The sequence below is a fragment of the Oreochromis aureus genome, linkage group 1, assembly GCF_013358895.1.
Source record: "Oreochromis aureus strain Israel breed Guangdong linkage group 1, ZZ_aureus, whole genome shotgun sequence".
In the NCBI taxonomy this organism is placed as follows: domain Eukaryota; kingdom Metazoa; phylum Chordata; class Actinopteri; order Cichliformes; family Cichlidae; genus Oreochromis; species Oreochromis aureus.
The window spans coordinates 3,259,609-3,278,897 of NC_052942.1; the positions used below are offsets into that span (position 1 = coordinate 3,259,609).

Here is a 19,289-nt window from a genome sequence, read left to right on the forward strand (position 1 = left end):
TTTTTTTTTCTAAAGAAACCCAAGAACCATCACTCATGTGCTCTAGCAAACTGTTTTACCTAATAGAAGTTTATCATATGAAAATATTGACTGATTAGTTCCTGTATTTTCTAAATTAATTAATGTTTGACTTCAGTGGTAATAATGATCATAATAATTAAACATTGAGACACTAATATAGGCGGTACGACCACAGACCCTACCCTTACGTAGCTGTAATGGGCTAGTGGTCGTATGAAGCTAAAACAATAACGCCAAGTTGGCCGACCATCAGATGAAGCTAGGCGATGCATCAAGAAAAAAACATGTGGCCGAGCTGCAGCAGATCTGTCAGGAAGATTGTACTGAAATTCCTCCCGACCTGAATATTGTACTCAGCTAAGCCAGAGCCAAGCTAAGCCAATAAAGATTACTGCTGCCAAATAGAGGTTTAACCAGTAATCACATCCAGCAGATAACTTTTTAAATATCTTCTGATGTGTTTTGCAAACAAATTATGTTCTCTGCCATTAACTTTGCTTACAGTGTCAAAATCCCTCCTTTTCAAAAAGATCTGTTGGCCCCAGCAAATGCTTTATGCTCACACTTCACTGCTTTCAAATGGAGAGGTATTCAGTGTGCGTCTGGTGGGGTGGGGGTTGCTGTACATGTGCTGATGAATAGCAGAAAATGTCCTGGATACTCGACTCGGTTTTGTTTTTGTTACCATTGGCAGCGAACCAGCTAGTAACGCTGGCGAACACTGATCAGGTGGAGAAGCTTGGAGACTTTTCTTGCATTTTGGAGCAGTTTCCAACGGAGACAAATGCAGCAGGTCAGACATCTATATGTGGTTCTGAGTGAGGTGGCTGGGGCGACAGAGGCTGAGCAAAGCGAAAAGTATAGGGAAAGAAACAGCACAGGAATTGGGGGCAATTTCATATTTCTTAGCCACTCTTACTTTTTAAAACCTTTCACATCCTTGAAGAGATTTAGCAGCTTGAAATGTCACTCATCCTAACCGTGTTGGACAAGTTGGCTTATTTTCTGTCTCTGATAGCATTTTGTGTCAGTGTGTCTTACAGCTGGCTGAAATGAAACTAGGCGCTTCTGACAATGACTGGGTGTTTCGGTGGATATTTAACTTTTTTCAGTGGATATTTAAATGATCCTGAGGTTTGGGGTTGAATTAGGATGATTTTACTCAAAACCTGTGGACACCTGACACCTGAGTGTAAGTTTCTGAGTCTTTGTTTTATTTAAACATTTATGCATGTTCTGTGATATTCCATCCTGTATAGTTCAGAGCAGACTGAAGCCTTGCAGCAGCTGCCATCCCACACATTACTGCCATTAACCCTATGAGGTCTAGTCAATTGTAACTAAAGACAGTGCTCTCCTTGCCAAAGATGACAATGCCACAGCGGGGATTCCTGAGACCACACCATGTGCTTGCCCTGGTGCTATGTGTGTCAGCCACGGAGGACTTTGACTGGACAAAGAACGAGAGAACGTCCTTCTACTATGGCACCTTCCCAACTGGTAGGAAACCAGGATCACAGAGAAAGCAGACCACATGCTGGACTTACAGTTCCACAGTAGAGCAATATAGTGTCTGTATATATAAAATATCTCTCTGGTATATTCAGCTAAACTCATTTTTGTTGTTCGAATCGAGTATTCCTAGTTCCTACATGCAAATCCCAAATCCCGCGCTTTTTCACACTCATATTTGTTTTTCAGTGCTAAGAGTTAAATCTTTATTATGTAACCAATTTATTAAGAAAATGTCACAAAACCAAGAAAATACAAATATCTTAGTCATCAGCAACTGGACTTATCTGAGAATTCACAAATTAATCAAGCATAAGATTCATCCACTACTACTTGTTCTTCTTCTGACTTCACCCTTCAGACGTTCCCACAGCGGACCGTCTTCCTCCATCTCACCCTATCCCCAGCATCCTCCATCAATACAGCTATAATACATCTAAGGTGTTTCTCTTTTCCTCATGACTAGCAGCTCATATTCAGCATTCTTTGTTTTCTATATTCACCATTCCTCTTCTTTCTAATCCCGTCCATTCTGGTCACTCCTGATGAAAATCTTAATAGTTTCAACTATACCACCCCCAACTTGGCTTCCTGTCGTTTTGCTAGTATTATCATCTCTGAACTTTGTATTCCATCTTTCATTGTAAATTTTTCTTTCACTCTTGCTTTTTGTCACAAATCCCACCTGCTACTCATCTACACCCACTCCACCCTGTCTGAACTCTCTTCTTCACCTGTCTTATGCACCGCCCATTGCTTTGGATGGTTGACCCCAGGTGTTTGAACTCCTCTACCTTCACTACCTCTGCTCCTTGCATTTTAACCTTTCAGCTTGCCTCTCTCTCACTCACACACCTGTACTCTGTCTTACTGCTACGGACTTTCATTCCTGTTCTGTCCAGAGCATGCCTCTCTCTTCCATCTCCTCCCTGCTCTACTACAGACCACAATGTTATCTGCAAACATCAGAGCGCATAGAGACTCCTGCCTGGTCGCATCTGTCAACCTGTCTTCACCACTGCGACCAACTGGCTTATCTCTGATCCCAAGCCCATCGTGCAACCTTTAATATATATTTTCTCTATAGACAAAGACAGAGTGAAACTCCTTCTGATCATCTCTATACTTCTTTATTAGGAATCTCAAAGCAAACATTGCACCTGTAGAGCTATTTCTCAGCATGAAGCCTCATCCCAACTCTTCCTTGAACCATGCAACATTCTTCATCTTCCACCATTTAAAAGCTGCTTCTACCTTCTCTTGCTTCTTCTTCTTGAAGTCCAAAGTCATCCTACAGAACCCATCCAATGCTGTGTAGCTACATTCTGCTATCACTCAGACGTAGCTCACCTGTGTGCACCATCCTCCACTCTAGTATGTCACTCAGTGTTCCTCTCTCTTCTCAAATATGTGTCTACAACAGCCAGTTCCATCCTTTATGCAAAATCTGCTACCATGTGTCCTTCTGCATTTCTCTCATTGTGTGTTTTTCTCTCTCACCTCATCACCTCTGCTTCCTTTTCCACTGATATCTGTTCCAATCTCCCCCTGGAGACTCTCTCTCCCACTTCACACAACTTACTCCCGAATTCCTTGTTTGTGGGACACATGTACTCACCAGGTTCAACATCACTGTTTTAATTTCCAACTTCAAACTCTTGATCCCAGCTGATATTCTCTTTACCCCACAACACTATTCACATACTCTTCCTTCAAGATTACCCCTGCTGTATTTCTCTTATTATCTACACCATGATAGAACAGCTCCAGTGCTCCTGGCCCTGCTTCTCTTCTACCTTGTTTCCTGCCTACATTATAATATCAACCTTCCTTCTCTCCATCATACATATCCCTGAACCAGTCATAATCCCCAGAGTCCCTACTCTTCCACACTTCTGCCTTTAATTCTCTCTCACTGCCTCCTAATACAACGTCCACCTGGCCTCCTCTTCCTTTACCTTTGGTCCACAGCCTCACATATTCCACCTGCAACCTGTCGGCCAACAACACCTCCAACTGATCTAACTGATCTAGTGTGGGGTGTTGATGATAATCATGTTGATGATATTAAGTCAGCAGTCATCCTCATGGTTGAATATACTGAACTAGACTGAAATATATACAGTATTACAGTTTGAATAGTGATTTACTCAAATAGGAAACTCTCATAACTAAAGGAACAAAGCCTTCAACTATTTTAATTGATGTGTGGTGAAGACAGAATAAGGAAAGTTTCCCTTTTTTAAATCATATTATTAAAAACCTGATATTTTCCATGATATTGTAATTTTTTGAACATGCACTACTTGCTTCCTGGCATACATAAATGTTTTGTTGCTGAGTGTCTGCTCAAAAGGCTCAAAAGCCAGTGAAAAACATACAAATGCTTAATGTCTGACCAAGAATTTTCAGAAAATAAATATATTATGACATTTTTCTCTTTTGCTTTTCCAATACTTATGAAGCCATGACTTTTAATTCCATATTATGCAACACTGTATAGGAAACCTATGTCTCCAGCTGCTGTTCTGCAGCGTTTGTTCATATCACGTTCTTAAAGTGCTTGTGTTGGTTTAAAAGTTGATCAAATAATTAAACATAAATATAAAATTCTACCTTAACCTGGAAAACCATAATGTGATCATGATTATAGGCTCGGGAGTGAATACAAAATAAAAATAAAATTAGATTGTAAACAATTTGTTGATTGTTTTTTGTTCCTCTGCAGGTTTCTCCTGGGGAGCTGGCAGCTCTGCTTACCAGACTGAAGGAGCCTGGAATGTCGATGGAAAGGGAATAAGCATCTGGGATGCATTTTCCCATAAAAAGGGGAAAATATTCTTGAATGACACAGCAGACTCTTCATGTGAGGGATACTACAAATTCAAGGTGACATGGAAAAAATGGAATTTTCTTCAGTGCCAAACTGTTACACACAATATTTTATTGTTTAACTAATCTAAATGACGTGAACTCTTCCTCTAACCATTTCATTATCACAGCCTACATTTCATATGGATGCATATTACAAATATAATTGTAATATAAAAATATATTTTCCGTTTTCTTGCTTTCCTACTAATGCTTATTTGTAAGTCAGAATGTGAAGGAATAGCTTTTACACTAAAGTTAACATTTTGAAAAGGTGTCAAACTCCTGACAGTGAGTAAGAGTAAAAGTAAACATTAAGTAAAAGATCAATTTAAAAGTTAATGTAAAAATAAAAAATCAACATGAAAGTAAGTAAATAAAATAAAAGAGTGGTCTTACATTGAAATCAAACCACAGACTCCTACATAGGCCACATGACTTATGATTCCTACACCCTAACCAACATCCAGAACTGTTATAGTTAGAATGGAAAATAAGTTTTAGGAATTTTAGGAAACATTCAATCTGATTACAGCTTTATCTGAAGATAATATAAAGTAGTCAGACCTGTTTCATATGTTATCAGACAAAAACTCACATCTAAAGACATCATCGTTTGTGATTTATTTAAAGAAATATTTCCTGCTGTCTGTCTTTAAGGACGATATTGCCTTGATGAAGGACATGAAGCTGAATCATTATCGTTTCTCCATTTCCTGGCCAAGGATTTTACCCACTGGACTGAAAAGTAAGCAGAAATCTGACCATTTTAAAATTTATATATATGAAATTTGCACAAAAAATAAGGACATTTGTATTTGTATTTTCTTAGTTGTAACAATACTTCTGAACAATACGTTGTTATTCCCTTTGAAAATCTATGTATTTCCTCTTAAATTGTGCCACACGTGTAAAGAAAATGCATTTGTGGGTTGAGCAATAGAGCTGAGTATGGCGGTTGCATCCATGATAAACTTGCCAGTATAAACAGCTTATTCTGCTATGGATTCTGTGAGCTTATGATAATCTAGAAGTGTGCACGGTCTCCACTCCAAGCATGTCATGTTTGACTCACCCGGATAGGGACCATGCCACTGGGCAACTTAAAGAATGTGTTCCACAAAACCAAGTGTCAGCAGTATTATAGTTTCATATAACAGAGGATGTCAGAGGTTGTGAAGTGGACATCCCAAAAAGACGACACCAGCATTTAGGAGCCATAAACAATGTGCAGAGCTCTGGTCTAATAGGCCTTCCAGGAAGCCTACCATGACTGCCTTTCACCATCAGGCCCAGTTTTGCTGGTGTCTGCAGCATGTGCACTGGAACTTCAACATGTGGAGGAACGATATGTTCACCGAAGAGTCCAGATTCTGCTGCAGCAGTTGGATTGTGGGGTCAAAGTGTGGATTGATTGTTGCACTGATAAGGTAACAGCGTTCGGTGGTGTAAGTGTGATGGTTTTGGGCGGCATCTCCCTCACTGAATAAACAAGGCTTATCATCACTGGAGACAATATCAATGCAGAATGATATCGAGATGAGATCTGGCACCCAGTGGCAATCCCACATCTCCACAGTCCATCCTCCTCCAGTCCGTGACCAAGCTGGTGTCCAGCCTGACGACGAGGTGCCTGGGTATTGTAGCTGTGTATGGTTCTTCATGCTACCCAGGCCCCTGTCTGTTAAATGAATAAACTGTTAAATTGCCAGTATGAACTTGTTTCTTCAGACGTCAATAATCTAAGCCAATAAATGACACCAAACAAGAGTCAGTAGCAGAACGAGCTGTTTGGCAAGTTTTTCATGGACGCACAAAAACTGTGCTCACACTGTATGTGTGAGCCTCATGGTGTGGATTTCCACAACCAACAATTGCATTAGATGTAATGTATAGTTTCCCAGCACTTGTTCCATCTAAAGTCACTTTCAATTCTTACAGGCGAAAAAATCAATGAGAAAGGAATTAAATATTACAGTGACTTGATTAACATGCTACTGGATAATAAGATCACACCCATAGTCACTCTATACCACTGGGATTTACCACAGGTAAGCACTAATATTATTGCTTAATATAGTTTCTTATCCAAAGCTATATTGTGGATACAACAGTAAAATCTATGTTACTCTCCACAGGTGTTACATGAGAAATATGGCGGTTGGCACAATATCAGCATGGTCAATTACTTTAACGACTTTGCTAACTTATGCTTTGAAAGATTTGGAAACAGAGTCAAGTACTGGATTACTTTCAACAATCCTTGGGTATGTCAGGTTAAAGAAAAATGGTTCCTTCACAGTCTGTTTACAGTTGTAATGTGATACATTATGCTGTGTCAGAGAGTGACTGTCAGTGTCTCGTTATTAAGTCCATTGCTGTGGAGGGATATGAAACAGGTGAACATGCACCTGGACTGAAACTGAAGGGAACAGGAGCTTACAAAGCCGCCCACCATATCATCAAGGTAGGACTGAATGACTCCTGCCCAGTTATTTGGATCAATTACTGTCATTTCAAATGATTAGTTTTATTACTATGATCGGGAGTTAACATTGTGTCAACATAGTTTGAGTACTTCTTCTAATGTGAACACTAAATGTTACAATGATCCCACACTGCCTGAATAATGTGGAGGTCCTTGGCGATAGGGTTCCATTGTGTGTTTTTCTATCCAGGTATACTTTTATTGCAGCAACAGTGTGTTTTTAGGATCATTGCAAACTTGAAAAACGAAGCTGCTCCTAATCAGTTGCTTTCAAGATTGTAATTCCATCAATTTTAACAAGAGAAGGCAAAGTGCAGTGGTCAGATGAAACCAAAATTAAGTTCTTTGGCATCAGGAAGCACATTAATGTCATTTAGTGGCCGAGCCAGTCTCCTGACCCCAGTCTTGTAGAAAATCAGTGGTGGGAGCTGAAGCCAAATGGCAGCAGAGAAACCTGAAAGTCAAATCCCTCCCAACATGTGTGCAAACCTGGTGATCAGCTACAAAAACGTGTTATCGCTGTACTTGCCAACAAAGATTTCATGTTTTGGTTGATATTCTGTCTCCATCATTAAAACCAAACTGTCGAAAGCTCATTTATAAGTTTGCTCACTTACATATTTTACTGAATCTGTAACTGATCAAACTTCAAATTCAGCAGAGCAGCAAATAATTATTTACCCCTAATCAGTGTTTACAAAAATGGTCTTTACTATTATGTTATTATCTTACACATTTTTCTTTACCATATGATTCCTGCATATTTTTTTGTTTATTGTGTTTTGTTAAATATTACATTAAAATTGGTTAAATATATTGTGTTGCTTATGTAGCAGTTTGTACATTATTCTTCCTGAAACCTTACATCTTATTTTGTTGGTTATCCTAAGCAGGTATAACTCCCAGAAAAGATACTGTATCTCATTGGGACTTTTGATTAAAAAAATAATGGTGAACAGACATAAGGCTAAACCTGCATCTCTATCTTTGCAACAGGCACATGCTAAAGTATGGCACACGTATGACATGCAGTGGAGAAGCAAACAAAAAGGTGAGAGGGAAAACTTTCATTCATATATAAAAAAAAACAAAAAAAAAACACCCAGCACGCCCCTGCGGGCGGTTTATCCTTCAAGCTCGGGTCCTCTACCAGAGGCCTGGGAGCTTGAGGGTCCTGCGCAGTATCTTAGCTGTTCCCAGGACTGCGCTCTTCTGGACAGAGATCTCCGATGTTGTTCCCGGGATCTGCTGGAGCCACTCGCCTAGCTTGGGAGTCACCGCACCTAGTGCTCCGATTACCACTGGGACCACCGTTACCTTCACCCTCCACATCCTCTCGAGCCCTTGGTATTTCTCCAGCTTCTCGTGTTCCTTCTTTCTGATGTTGCTGTCATTCGGAACCGCTACATCGATCACTACGGCCGTCTTCTTCTGTTTGTCTACCACCACTATGTCTGGTTGGTTAGCCACCACCATTTTGTCCGTCTGCATCTGGAAGTCCCACAGGATCTTAGCTCGGTCATTCTCCACCACCCTTGGGGGCATCTCCCATTTTGACCTCGGGACTTCCAGGTTATACTCGGCACAGATGTTCCTGTACACTATGCCGGCCACTTGGTTATGGCGCTCCATGTATGCCTTGCCTGCTAGCATCTTGCACCCTGCTGTTATGTGCTGGATTGTCTCTGGGGCATCTTTACACAGCCTGTACCTGGGGTCTTGCCTGGTGTGATAGACCCCAGCCTCTATGGATCTTGTACTCAGAGCTTGTTCTTGTGCTGCCATGATTAGTGCCTCTGTGCTGTCTTTCAGTCCAGCTTTGTCCAGCCACTGGTAGGATTTCTGGATATCAGCCACCTCCTCTATCTGCCGGTGGTACATACCGTGCAGGGGCCTGTCCTTCCATGATGGTTCCTCGCCTTCCTCCTCTTTCTTGGGTTTCTGCTGCCTGAGGTATTCACTGAGCACGCTGTCAGTTGGGGCCATCTTCGTGATGTATTCGTGGATGTTTCTTGTCTCATCCTGGACTGTGGTGCTGACACTCACCAGTCCCCGGCCCCCTTCCTTCCGCTTAGCGTACAGCCTCAGGGTGTTGGACTTGGGGTGAAACCCTCCATGCATGGTAAGGAGCTTTCTTGTCTTTATGTCAGTGGCTTCTATCTCCTCCTTTGGCCAGCCTATTACCCCAGCAGGGTACCTATTCATGTAACCCCTTCCGCCAGGGTTACTTGCGTAGTAGCATTCCAACAACGCCCTGTTTTCGTCTCTTGCCCACCGATGCCTTCTTGTTCCAGTAGCCCACTTGTCATCAGGGTGCCCTGGTTCCTCAACACCTGACGCGGACCTTGTTGATCCGGGCGACGTCCGAGCCGGCATGCCTTCATATTTATCTGTCTCGCTCATGTCTGCGGTAGGCTCGCTTAGCATAGGGCGTCTAGCCTTAGGACCCTTACTGGATACAGACGCCCCAGGCAGGAATCGAACTTGCGATCTTCTGCTCCAAAGGCGTAGTGAGATTTTTCTCTTTATCCAGCGTAGTGGACACATACGCTATATGTGTGTGTGTTTGTATTTATGTGTATATAATATATGCATATGTATTATTTCTACCAACAAAGCTCTTGCATGTGTGCAGGCCTGGTTGGGATCTCGCTGACTGCTGACTGGGGTGAACCAGTGGATATCTCCAACCAGAGGGATATCGAAGCAGCAGAGAGATACATTCAGTTCTACTTGGGCTGGTTTGCTACACCTCTCTTCCATGGAGACTACCCACAAGTTATGAAAGATTACATTGGTATGTAATGGTCAAATGCAACCATTTATGTGAGACCTTTGCAATATGTAAAACTGTCCTCACCCAAAAAAAGAAAAAGGATATAAGTATATGTGTCAGGAATTTTCAAGGGAAGTTTAACGTACATCCCTTTCCACTCTCTTTGGTCAAAGAGAAAAATCTCACCAAGTCATTCATTTATTTTCATGAATTTCTGTATAGGAAGTAATACTTCCCAAAGTATCAAATCCAGCAGCTGCTGTGATCCTGGCCTTTTCAAAGTCAGTGGTCAGTGTTTAGTTACAAATGTTTATATGTCAACACTCATTGCTGAACTGCTAAACTGAGAAGAAGAGCTGAGCTAGAAGCTGTTGCTATACTGAGGTATATGGAAGACCTCTATTGGCAGAAACAAGGGCGGGGGGTGTTAAATGTCTGTCTTTGGCCAGATTTTACGGTGGCCCTTAGAGGCCAAACGGACTGCAACTTCAGAAAACACCTGCAAAAAGAAAAACGCTGCAAACAGAAAACACCTGCAAAATGCTGCAAAAAGAAAAACACTGCAAAAAGAAAACACCTGCGAAAAGAAAACGCTGCAAAAAAACGCTGCAAACAGAAAACAGCTGCAAAAAGGAAACACCTGCAAAAAGAAAAACGCTGCAAACAGAAAACACCTGCAAAACGCTGCAAAAAGAAAAACACTGCAAAAAGAAAACACCTGCGAAAAGAAAAACGCTGCAAACAGAAAACACCTGCAAAAAGAAAACACCTGCAAAAAGAAAAACGCTGCAAACAGAAAACACCTGCAAAAAGAAAACACCTGCAAAAAAAAAAACGCTGCAAACACGCTGCAAAAAGAAAACACCTGCAAAAAGGAAACACGCTGCAATGAGAAAACGCTGCAAAAAAAAAACACTGCAAAAAAGAAAACACCTGCAAAAGAAAACGCTATGAAAGAAAAAATGCTGCAAACAGAAAACACCTGCAAAAAAAAAACACTGCAGTAAAAGAAAAACGCTGCAAACAGAAACACCTGCAAAAGAAAACACCTGCAAAAAGAAAACGCTGCAAACAGAAAAAACACTGCAAACAGAAAACACACTGCAAAAAGAAAACACTGCTGCAAAAGAAAAAACGCTGCAAACAGAAAACACTGCAAAAGAAAACACCTGCAAATGACTTGCCTGCTGTACATTGCAGCTACTTACGATGCTCGAAAACACCTGCAAAAAGAAAAACGCTGCAAACAGAAAAAGGCTGCAAAAGAAAGGCTGCAAAAGAAAACGCTGCAAAAAGAAAACGCTGCAAAAGAAAAAACGCTGCAAACAGAAAATACCTGCTGAAAAAACTCAAAAAACGCTGCAAACAGAAAACACCTGCAAAAGTAAAAAACGCTGCAAAAGAAAAAGCGCTGCAAAAGCACACAAAACACAACGGAAATAGGAAAAACACAATGGAAATGTTTCTGGGAGACAATAACCCGACGGGCCAGTTGCACGAACCAAAACATGTATGTATATTCCAGATATCTGTAGTATTATTAGAATCATATTATTACAACACATTTACCTCTCCTCCACTTCTTTGAAGTGTCTCCCAGTCCCAGTGCACTTGTTAGCATGTTTTGGTTCGTGCAACTGGTCCGTCGGGTTATTGTCTCCCCAGAAACATTTCCATTGTGTTTTTTCCTATTTCCGTTGTGTTTTGTGTGCTTTTGCAGCATTTTTCTTTTTGCAGCGTTTTTCTTTTTGCAGGTGTTTTCTGAAGTTGCAGTCCGTTTGGCCTCTCAGGGCCACCGTAAGATTTTGTCACAACAGCAATTAAGAGTCTGATTTTCAGTTGATAGCAACTATGTTGTGGCCTGGAAGAAAACAGCCATGCGTTGCAGTAAGTGCTAACCTATTGTGAAATGATCTTGTTTTTTTGTACACACTTGTCACACAACTATGCACCTCACTTTCTGTGTGACCAGCCAAGAATAAGTCACTACGAATGCTTTTAACCTGAGTGAATGCACTATTACCTCCACTGGTGGATTAATTCCTATATTCCAGTGTCATCATCTATAGTAGCTGTATACATGTTAGTTTGAAAAGAATACTGAATCAATCAAGATCCACTGTGTAACACTTCTAATGACTCTTTGTTTGCATAAGAGGAAGTAGCATACTCAGTATTTAGTGCATTGTAATTTTAGCGTGACTTCAGTCTGATATTCCTTGTCTCCTCATGCTCCTTATGTTCCCCCACCCCTGCTGTGGTTGATGCCTTGCATATAGCCAGGGGTGCACATAAGTCGTCCGCAGGTGCACATTTGCTGTCAAAATAAAAGACGCTCACCAGATAAGAAGTTGCAACGCGCGTTTGCATACATAAGATTTTCTGGAGGAGGTCAGACATTTGTTTAGAGCTCTTAAAGATGTCGAAGAAGCAAGCTCCTTTAAGCAATTACTTTGGTGTTCCTCCACCTCCAAAGAAATGTCAGAAGGAGTCCGAACCGCAAAAGAAGCGCGTATTCTCGGAAAAGTGGTTGCAGGAGGTGAGCTGGCTTCAAACAAATGATGAACGCACAGAGATGTGGTGCAGAATATGCCGTGAAAATCCCACTCTAGCGGACAAAAACAGTGCCTTTTATATGCACGCAAACGCACGCTGCAACTTCTTATCTGGTGCGCGTCTTTTATTTTGATAGCGAAGGCGCACCTGCGGACCACTTATGTGCACCCCTGCATATAGCTTCACTTAGTTTCAAAGTGTACTAAACTTCTTCAGGCAGGAAGAGCGGCCAGCAGGGTCTGGGAGCTTCGCGGCTGCCCGTCTTCTCTCCCCAGGAGAAAAGTTACATCAAGGGCACCTGTGACTTCTTGGGTCTTGGACATTTCACAACTCGCTATGTCACCCTGAAGAATTACCCATCAGGAGCTGGAGACAACTATTTCTCTGATCGTGACCTTGCTGAACTGGTTGACCCACAATGGCCTGATCCTGGTTCTGAATGGCTCTACTCAGTTCCCTGGGGCTTCCGACGCTTGTTGAACTTTGTTAAGGTACACAGCACGTCTCAAAACCATCCTGATTACTGAGCTATTCAAATTTACATTCTCGTTGTATTTGGGGAAAACTGGGGCTTTGTGTGAAACCACTGCATCATGGACAATTTCACAGTAAAGACTGGATGAACTGATCACTCATGACAAGTTCATGTATCAGCATTTTATAAATTGTTGATGTCTTTCTGTTGTGAACCTGGGTGATACTGTATTCATTTGAAATATAGTTTTTCAGCAAATATAATAACAAAAACATGTGATATGGCATCTCACTAACAGACTCAGTATGGAAACCCCATGATCTATGTGACAGAAAATGGCGTGTCAGAGAAAATGCTGTGCACCGACCTTTGTGACGACTGGAGGATGAAGTACTTCAAAGACTACATCAATGAAATGCTCAAAGGTGAAACTCAGGAAGACTTTACTGTCTCAAAGACAACTGTCTATCAAATATCAAACCTATGTACATTAGATATGATGTGAATTAAACGAGTGTCCACGATTCGACTTTTAGCGATAAAAGATGGGGTCAATGTGAAGGGGTACACAGCCTGGTCTCTCCTCGACAGCTTTGAGTGGGATGAAGGATTCTCTGAGAGGTTTGGGCTCTACTACGTCGACTTCAGGAACAAAAATAAGCCACGCTACCCAAAAGCTTCTGTCCACTACTACAAACGCATTATCAGCTCAAATGGCTTTCCCAATCAGAGAGAGGTAAATGCTACACACTTCACGCTAAAAGTCCCCCATGGAGGTGAAGACACTATGATTAAAAAAGGGCTTGTTTGGGCTTTACAGGTTGAAAGTTGGAAGCGGAAAGCTGTAGAGACTTGCTCCTCCAGTAACCAGCTGCTGGCTGCAGGTTAGTATGATGAAGTAGTGCGTGGGCTGTAAAAAGCTTGGTGGGGCCAAACAAAGGAAAATTCAGTCTGAAGCTTGTTTTTCTCTTATCTAACAGGGTTTTTCTTTGTTTTGCCCCTCCAGCTAGAAGAAAGTCAAAGGAAAATCAGGAACTTGCAGGAATGGAACAAGCTTGGTCAATCCATGATGAAGTTTAGGTACATACTTTGATGCTGTGTGAGATTAATATGATTCTCCCAGCTTTTACTGAGTCCCAACACATTTCAGCAACACATCAGGTACAGATAGGAGCTCTAGAATATGCGAGGGTGTTATATGTAAGCTTTAAATTTACATTTCATGTGGTAAGCGGTCTCTAACTTTGAAAATAATTTCTCAATCCTGTCTTTCTTTCTCCATCTCCAGTACTGTTACATAATAACATCTTTTTCTCTCACTGGGAAACACAGCAATTGCACCTTTAGAGAGCAGACACATTTTGGAACAAACTGCTCAGAAACTGTGCGTTTGGTTGTGTGTTTGGGATTTTGAGCTACTTGAAAAAGCTTCTGTCCCTTTATGCTCACTCCTCTTCTGCTGTACTGCAGCCAGCTTTACTTACATGCACCATAAACAAATCACAGGGATGAGAAGGGAAAAAAGGCGTGTTGAGGTTGTTAGCCTACCACAGGATATCAGGATTTTTTTTATTACTCAGCAAATATTGCCATACCAGCAGGACACAAACAATGAAGTAATCTGTTTATTAGATCGAAATTAATTAAAGGTGCCAGAATGCTGTTCCACATCCCTCCAGCTCAATTTAAGCCCTGCTCGCACATTTGACTTAATTAAATAAATCATTCCTAACATTATATAACACTTCATATGTTACAATTAATATTTGTTTTATTTGTATTTCATTTTGCCTTGTATGTTTTTTGTTCAGATTAGTCAGCCACCACGCTCATGCACAACATAATGTTACAACAATGCTAAATATCCTCGTAGGTATTTTTAGAGTGTAGATGGTGGTGAACCCCACAATAGAACGTGTCACACAAATTAAGCAAAAGTTGCCGAATAGAATCATCTTACAGCAGGAATGAACCCATATTAGAAATAGACAAAAGGAATACAGTCAGAGCTTCACACCATAAACATACTCAACATGTATTTCTACATTTATATTTAGTTTTATTTGTAACTCTAGGTATTTGTTAGTGTTTTATCATTTTCTTTGTAAAACTGGTATAATATGTTTCATGCTGAAGTATATAAAGGGTTTTTCTGATCCTCACCACCATAGCATCCCATCTTATTATCTTCTTAAAAGAGTGTTGTGCTTTTGCACTAAGGAAATTTGATTTTTTATTTTTTATAGCACACGATAAAATTTAAATAAGTAAGCTGGGGCTCTAAATGTATTATGTATTATTGTAGGGTCTACCTTACAATATGAAGCGCCTTGAGGTGACTGTTGTTGTGATTTGGAGCTGAATAAATGGCGATACACTAACTCTCGGTTCCATGTACGTGTTGCAGATCCATTGATAGGCCACATGGAGATGGTAACAGAGATCGTGGTTCCCACTGTGTGTACACTCTGCATCCTCATCAGTGCGGTTTTCTTCATGTTCCTGCTGCGTCGACGCCGCTGAAAAGTACACACAGTCACATCATTAAGAGCTCAGCCTCACAGATAAAGAAAATAATCTAAGATTTGCTTCCATGCTGTAAGCTTGTATCCTGTCTCAAGCTTATTGCTGATTTAACTGTCCTGCTGCTGCTTTGAAAAAGAAATGTTTGGGGGTCATCATGAAAAATCCAAAAGCAAACGTCTGTCGCCATGTGAGACTGAATTCCAGATTTGTGCACGATTATTTCATTAATCAGCTGACCCTGTGTGATTTTTGAAATAGCTGTATTCTCTATTGGCTACCCAAGTTCATTTTAGAGAGGTGTTGGCTTACTGTCCATAAGTTTCTAATAAGATTGACGGGGAGAAGGTGATGTCCATGCTGTGGTCATGAAACTTTAATTAAATATATTTTTAAGAATTCAAAGGTGAGTGATTATTTAGGTTGATTTCCTTTGTTATTACTTTATCTTATGAAAAACAACCAATGTAAATATGTAATAAAGGAGCCCAGTGCGCTACCACCCAGTAAACTGGGGCTGAGATGGACATGTTTAAAAGTGGATACACAAGACTTAGGATGTTGAACGATCAAGCTACCATGGAAGAGGAAGACCACAGAGAAGATGCATGGATGTCGAAGGACGACATACTCTGTCAGTGTAGGGTAAGATGGAGGCAGATGATCTGCTGTGGCAATCCCCAAAGGGACGGGCTGAAAATAATAATATGAGTTATTTATCATTTTGTAATGACTTCAAAACTTGAATTGGAAAAAAAACCTCTAGAAAACAACCTGCTGTACTTCAGAGACTCCTGCTGGCTGAACAGGCTTTCAGGCTTCCTTCTGTTCCTGCACTGTAATCATGTATTTTTATTGTATGTGTTGAAGTTCATTCACAGCTGTACAAACGTATTGCAAAAGTAAATTAAATTCTAAATCAATCATTAACAAAGAAAATGATCTGAGAGCCGGATATTTGAATTACACTCTGACATATCATATGAGAGACTTCCATAAATCAAAATCAACAAGAATAACATACTGCGAGGGAGGACCCAACAAAGAACAAAGGAACAATGAGGCCAACACAGGATAACAAGAGGATGGGAAACAGGTGGAAACACAGCTAGGTATACTGTGTATAAAGACTAATGAGGAAGTAAAGGAGACACAATATACAGGGAGGAACAGACACTGAAATAAAACAGGAACTGACTGAAACTGAGACACACAAACTTGATGCAGACAGAAGCCAAAACATGGAGACCAAAATAAAGAAACAGAGTAGAAATACACACAGGGATAACAAACCTCTAATTAACTAAATACACAGATAAGTAGAATGTAACCACAAGACCAGAAAAAGAAAGCCAGAATGTCAACTGAACAGAATACAGAAACTTTTAAACCAAGAACAACCAAAAATACCCCAAAACATCAGAAAACCCCAAACTCTGAGTCAACGACAGACGGACAGAGATGTTTATATGTGCCGATGAGCCCGAAATATAAATGTGTCTCAGGCAGATGATGCATAACATTGATTTAGGCAGCTGGAATCAGTTTTTAGTGGAAAATGGTAAATAGACTGGTTCTTATATACAGTAGTGTTTTTCTACTGAAGCACTCAAAGTGCTTTATAAAACGTTTCATTGACACATGCACTCTTTTTTATGCATAAGTGCTTTTTATCTGACTTTTCTATCTTCACCCTGTCTAACATTCACACGCTGATAAATGCATCAGAGAGCAACTTTGGTTTCAGTATCTTGCCAGGGATAGTTTGGCCGCCAACTTTTCAAATAGTAGATGATCTCCAAATACACAACCTGCTCCAACTCCTAAGATACAGCCACACAAAAATATTCGAAGCTTCATGAAATCATTCATAATAAAATACCACAGAAGTAACTTTTTTTCTGAAGAAATGTTTTCTCTACTTACTCATGAAGCAGGGAGAAAAAGTAGAAAGCTTATACAGACCAGTAAACAGAGTTTAGTGGAGAACAGTTTGGACAAATGTATTGTATGGCAAAAGCTGGTAAAAGAGGAATTTTAAATTACCCTGAAATGAAAGTAAGATGAGAATATGCAGTGAAGCCCCCTGGTTTGTCTAGGGAATTAAAAAGGAAGTTCAGAGAGGTGCACCTGACTAAAATTCTCAGTTCATAGTGGTTCAGACAGCAAAAACAAAAATAGTGTTACATGCTGGGAGTATTTGAAAGAAATGTAACCAAAGTAATGCAGGGAGTGATGACGGGTTTTCCAGTAGGATCTAGAAAAACAGTAACAGAGTGTTAACAGTGGTGAGGTTTGTAAAAAAAACCAAAAAAACAGGTTATCAGATCTGTACTTGGAATTTTGGAATATCGGATTGGAATGTCAGGAGGCTGCATAAGCTTTTCGTTTAGGCCATATATCCCTTCACCCCTCAGGTGCCAAAAACATGGACACATCAATGTACTGTGCTAATTGCACCAAGAATTTAAAGATAATGTACGAGATAAATGTTGTAACTGTGGTGGGCAGCAAATGATCCGATAGCAACACACTTAGAACACATTATAATTGAAATCTTGAGCGGTTCCTCTTTACAGCCCATGCGACAGATCGTCACAATCAGTGGAGGAACTTGGCAGACATTCACAAGCAAAAGTAATCTGATGTGGGGACTTGATGCAAGCAGCATGTTAGATGGAATTACAATGTCCAGAATGGAGCAGTTATTGACGAATGAATGGATTCATCTGCATGACATAAGCTGTAAAAGGTTAAATGCTAGAGCTGGAATTATGGAATCACATTAGTTTCAGATTCACTGGCCAGTTTTTGTTCATAGCAGGTACTTAACACAGAGCTGAGTGTAGAGGAGTATGACACAGAGGTGACACCAGAAGGGGTGTTTCAGTTCTGCTGATTAGGAAACATTTACATTAGGTAGTGATCAGGAAATGCAAAATATGTTGATGTTGAAGATTTAAATTCTTCTGTATAATGCAAATTTATAGGTAATGAATATCTAGGTTTAAATTATGAAAAGGTAACATTGGCAAAAGGTTATTTTTTAAAATTCATAGTTAAGTTCAGTTCAATTCAATTTTATTTATACAGCGCCAAATCACAACAACAGTCGCCTCAAGGCGCTTTATACTGTAAGGTAGACCCTACAATAATACATGCAGAGAAAAACCCAACAATCATATGACCCCCTATGAGCAAGCAATTTGGCAACAGTGGGAAGGAAAAACTCCCTTTTAACAGGAAGAAACCTCCGGCAGAACCAGGCTCAGGGAGGGGCGGGGCCATCTGCTGCGACCGGTTGGGGAGAGAGAAGGAAGACAGGATAAAGACAAACATGTCTTTTTGTTAAAGCAACTCTGGTGAACAAGAGCAACAAAGGACAGAAATTACAATGATATAAAACAAGCATTTATTACAACAAGTAGATGAGTCTGATGATTTATTAAATATAACTTTCAGTGAAATGGGCACTTTGTGAATCCAAACTAGCAGCACCAGGAAAAGATCAGATTTGTTATATGATGAAGAGGAAATCTTCTCTGACTCTTAGTGAGTCATCAAAAAATGTGTTATTAGAATTATTTAACAGAGTTTGGGAGTGTGGGAAACTGCCCATCATTTAGACCAATGACTACCTGGGGAAGCAGAGCATCCAGGTATCCTTCCACAAAATACTGAACCCCAGGTTGCTCTCTGATGTGTTTATCAGGTTATGTGTGTGAGTGTTAGATAGAAAGCACTTACTGGGTAAATGTGTGTGAATGGATGAATATAAAGTGCTGTGAGTACTCAAATCAGAGCTTTAACATCCAAGATCTGCAAAATAATGGAGAAAATTATAAATAAAAGAGGATCATACTGTATAGAATATCAAAGTGGTTCCAGCATAATGTTTAGAACATGAAATGAGAAAAATATAAGACATGATGTTTAGAGAGGGGCTAGTAAACAAATGAGGAAAACTGTTATCAATGGTTGAATTTATAGATGATGAAGGATTTTATTTATTGTATAGACAAATACAAGTTACTCTGAAAGACTTTCGGTGGAAAGTGGAACACCAG

At 40.3% G+C, this 19,289-nt stretch overlaps 1 protein-coding gene across 1 annotated transcript; it reads left to right on the forward strand.

The window, feature by feature from the left end:
- Positions 1-864: 864 nt before the first annotated feature.
- On the forward strand, positions 865-15,236 carry lctla (lactase-like a). The gene is made up of 15 exons (XM_031757730.2): positions 865-1,213; positions 1,389-1,521; positions 4,262-4,422; positions 5,065-5,152; positions 6,346-6,455; positions 6,543-6,671; positions 6,776-6,871; positions 7,889-7,943; positions 9,528-9,689; positions 12,441-12,715; positions 12,998-13,124; positions 13,236-13,435; positions 13,520-13,583; positions 13,706-13,779; positions 15,107-15,236. Exons 2-14 carry the CDS (start codon positions 1,389-1,391, stop codon positions 13,777-13,779), a joined length of 1,674 nt encoding a protein of 557 aa, XP_031613590.2. The 5' UTR covers positions 865-1,213; the 3' UTR covers positions 15,107-15,236.
- Positions 15,237-19,289: the final 4,053 nt, after the last annotated feature.

Excerpts from the sequence above, each read along its gene's own strand:
- lctla (XM_031757730.2), top strand. The coding sequence starts at position 1,389 with ATGACAATGCCACAGCGGGGATTCCTGAGACCACACCATGTGCTTGCC. Across the intron at positions 6,872-7,888 it reads CCGCCCACCATATCATCAAG|GCACATGCTAAAGTATGGCA; the intron begins GTAGGACTGAAT and ends TCTTTGCAACAG. Across the intron at positions 13,436-13,519 it reads GCTTTCCCAATCAGAGAGAG|GTTGAAAGTTGGAAGCGGAA; the intron begins GTAAATGCTACA and ends TGGGCTTTACAG.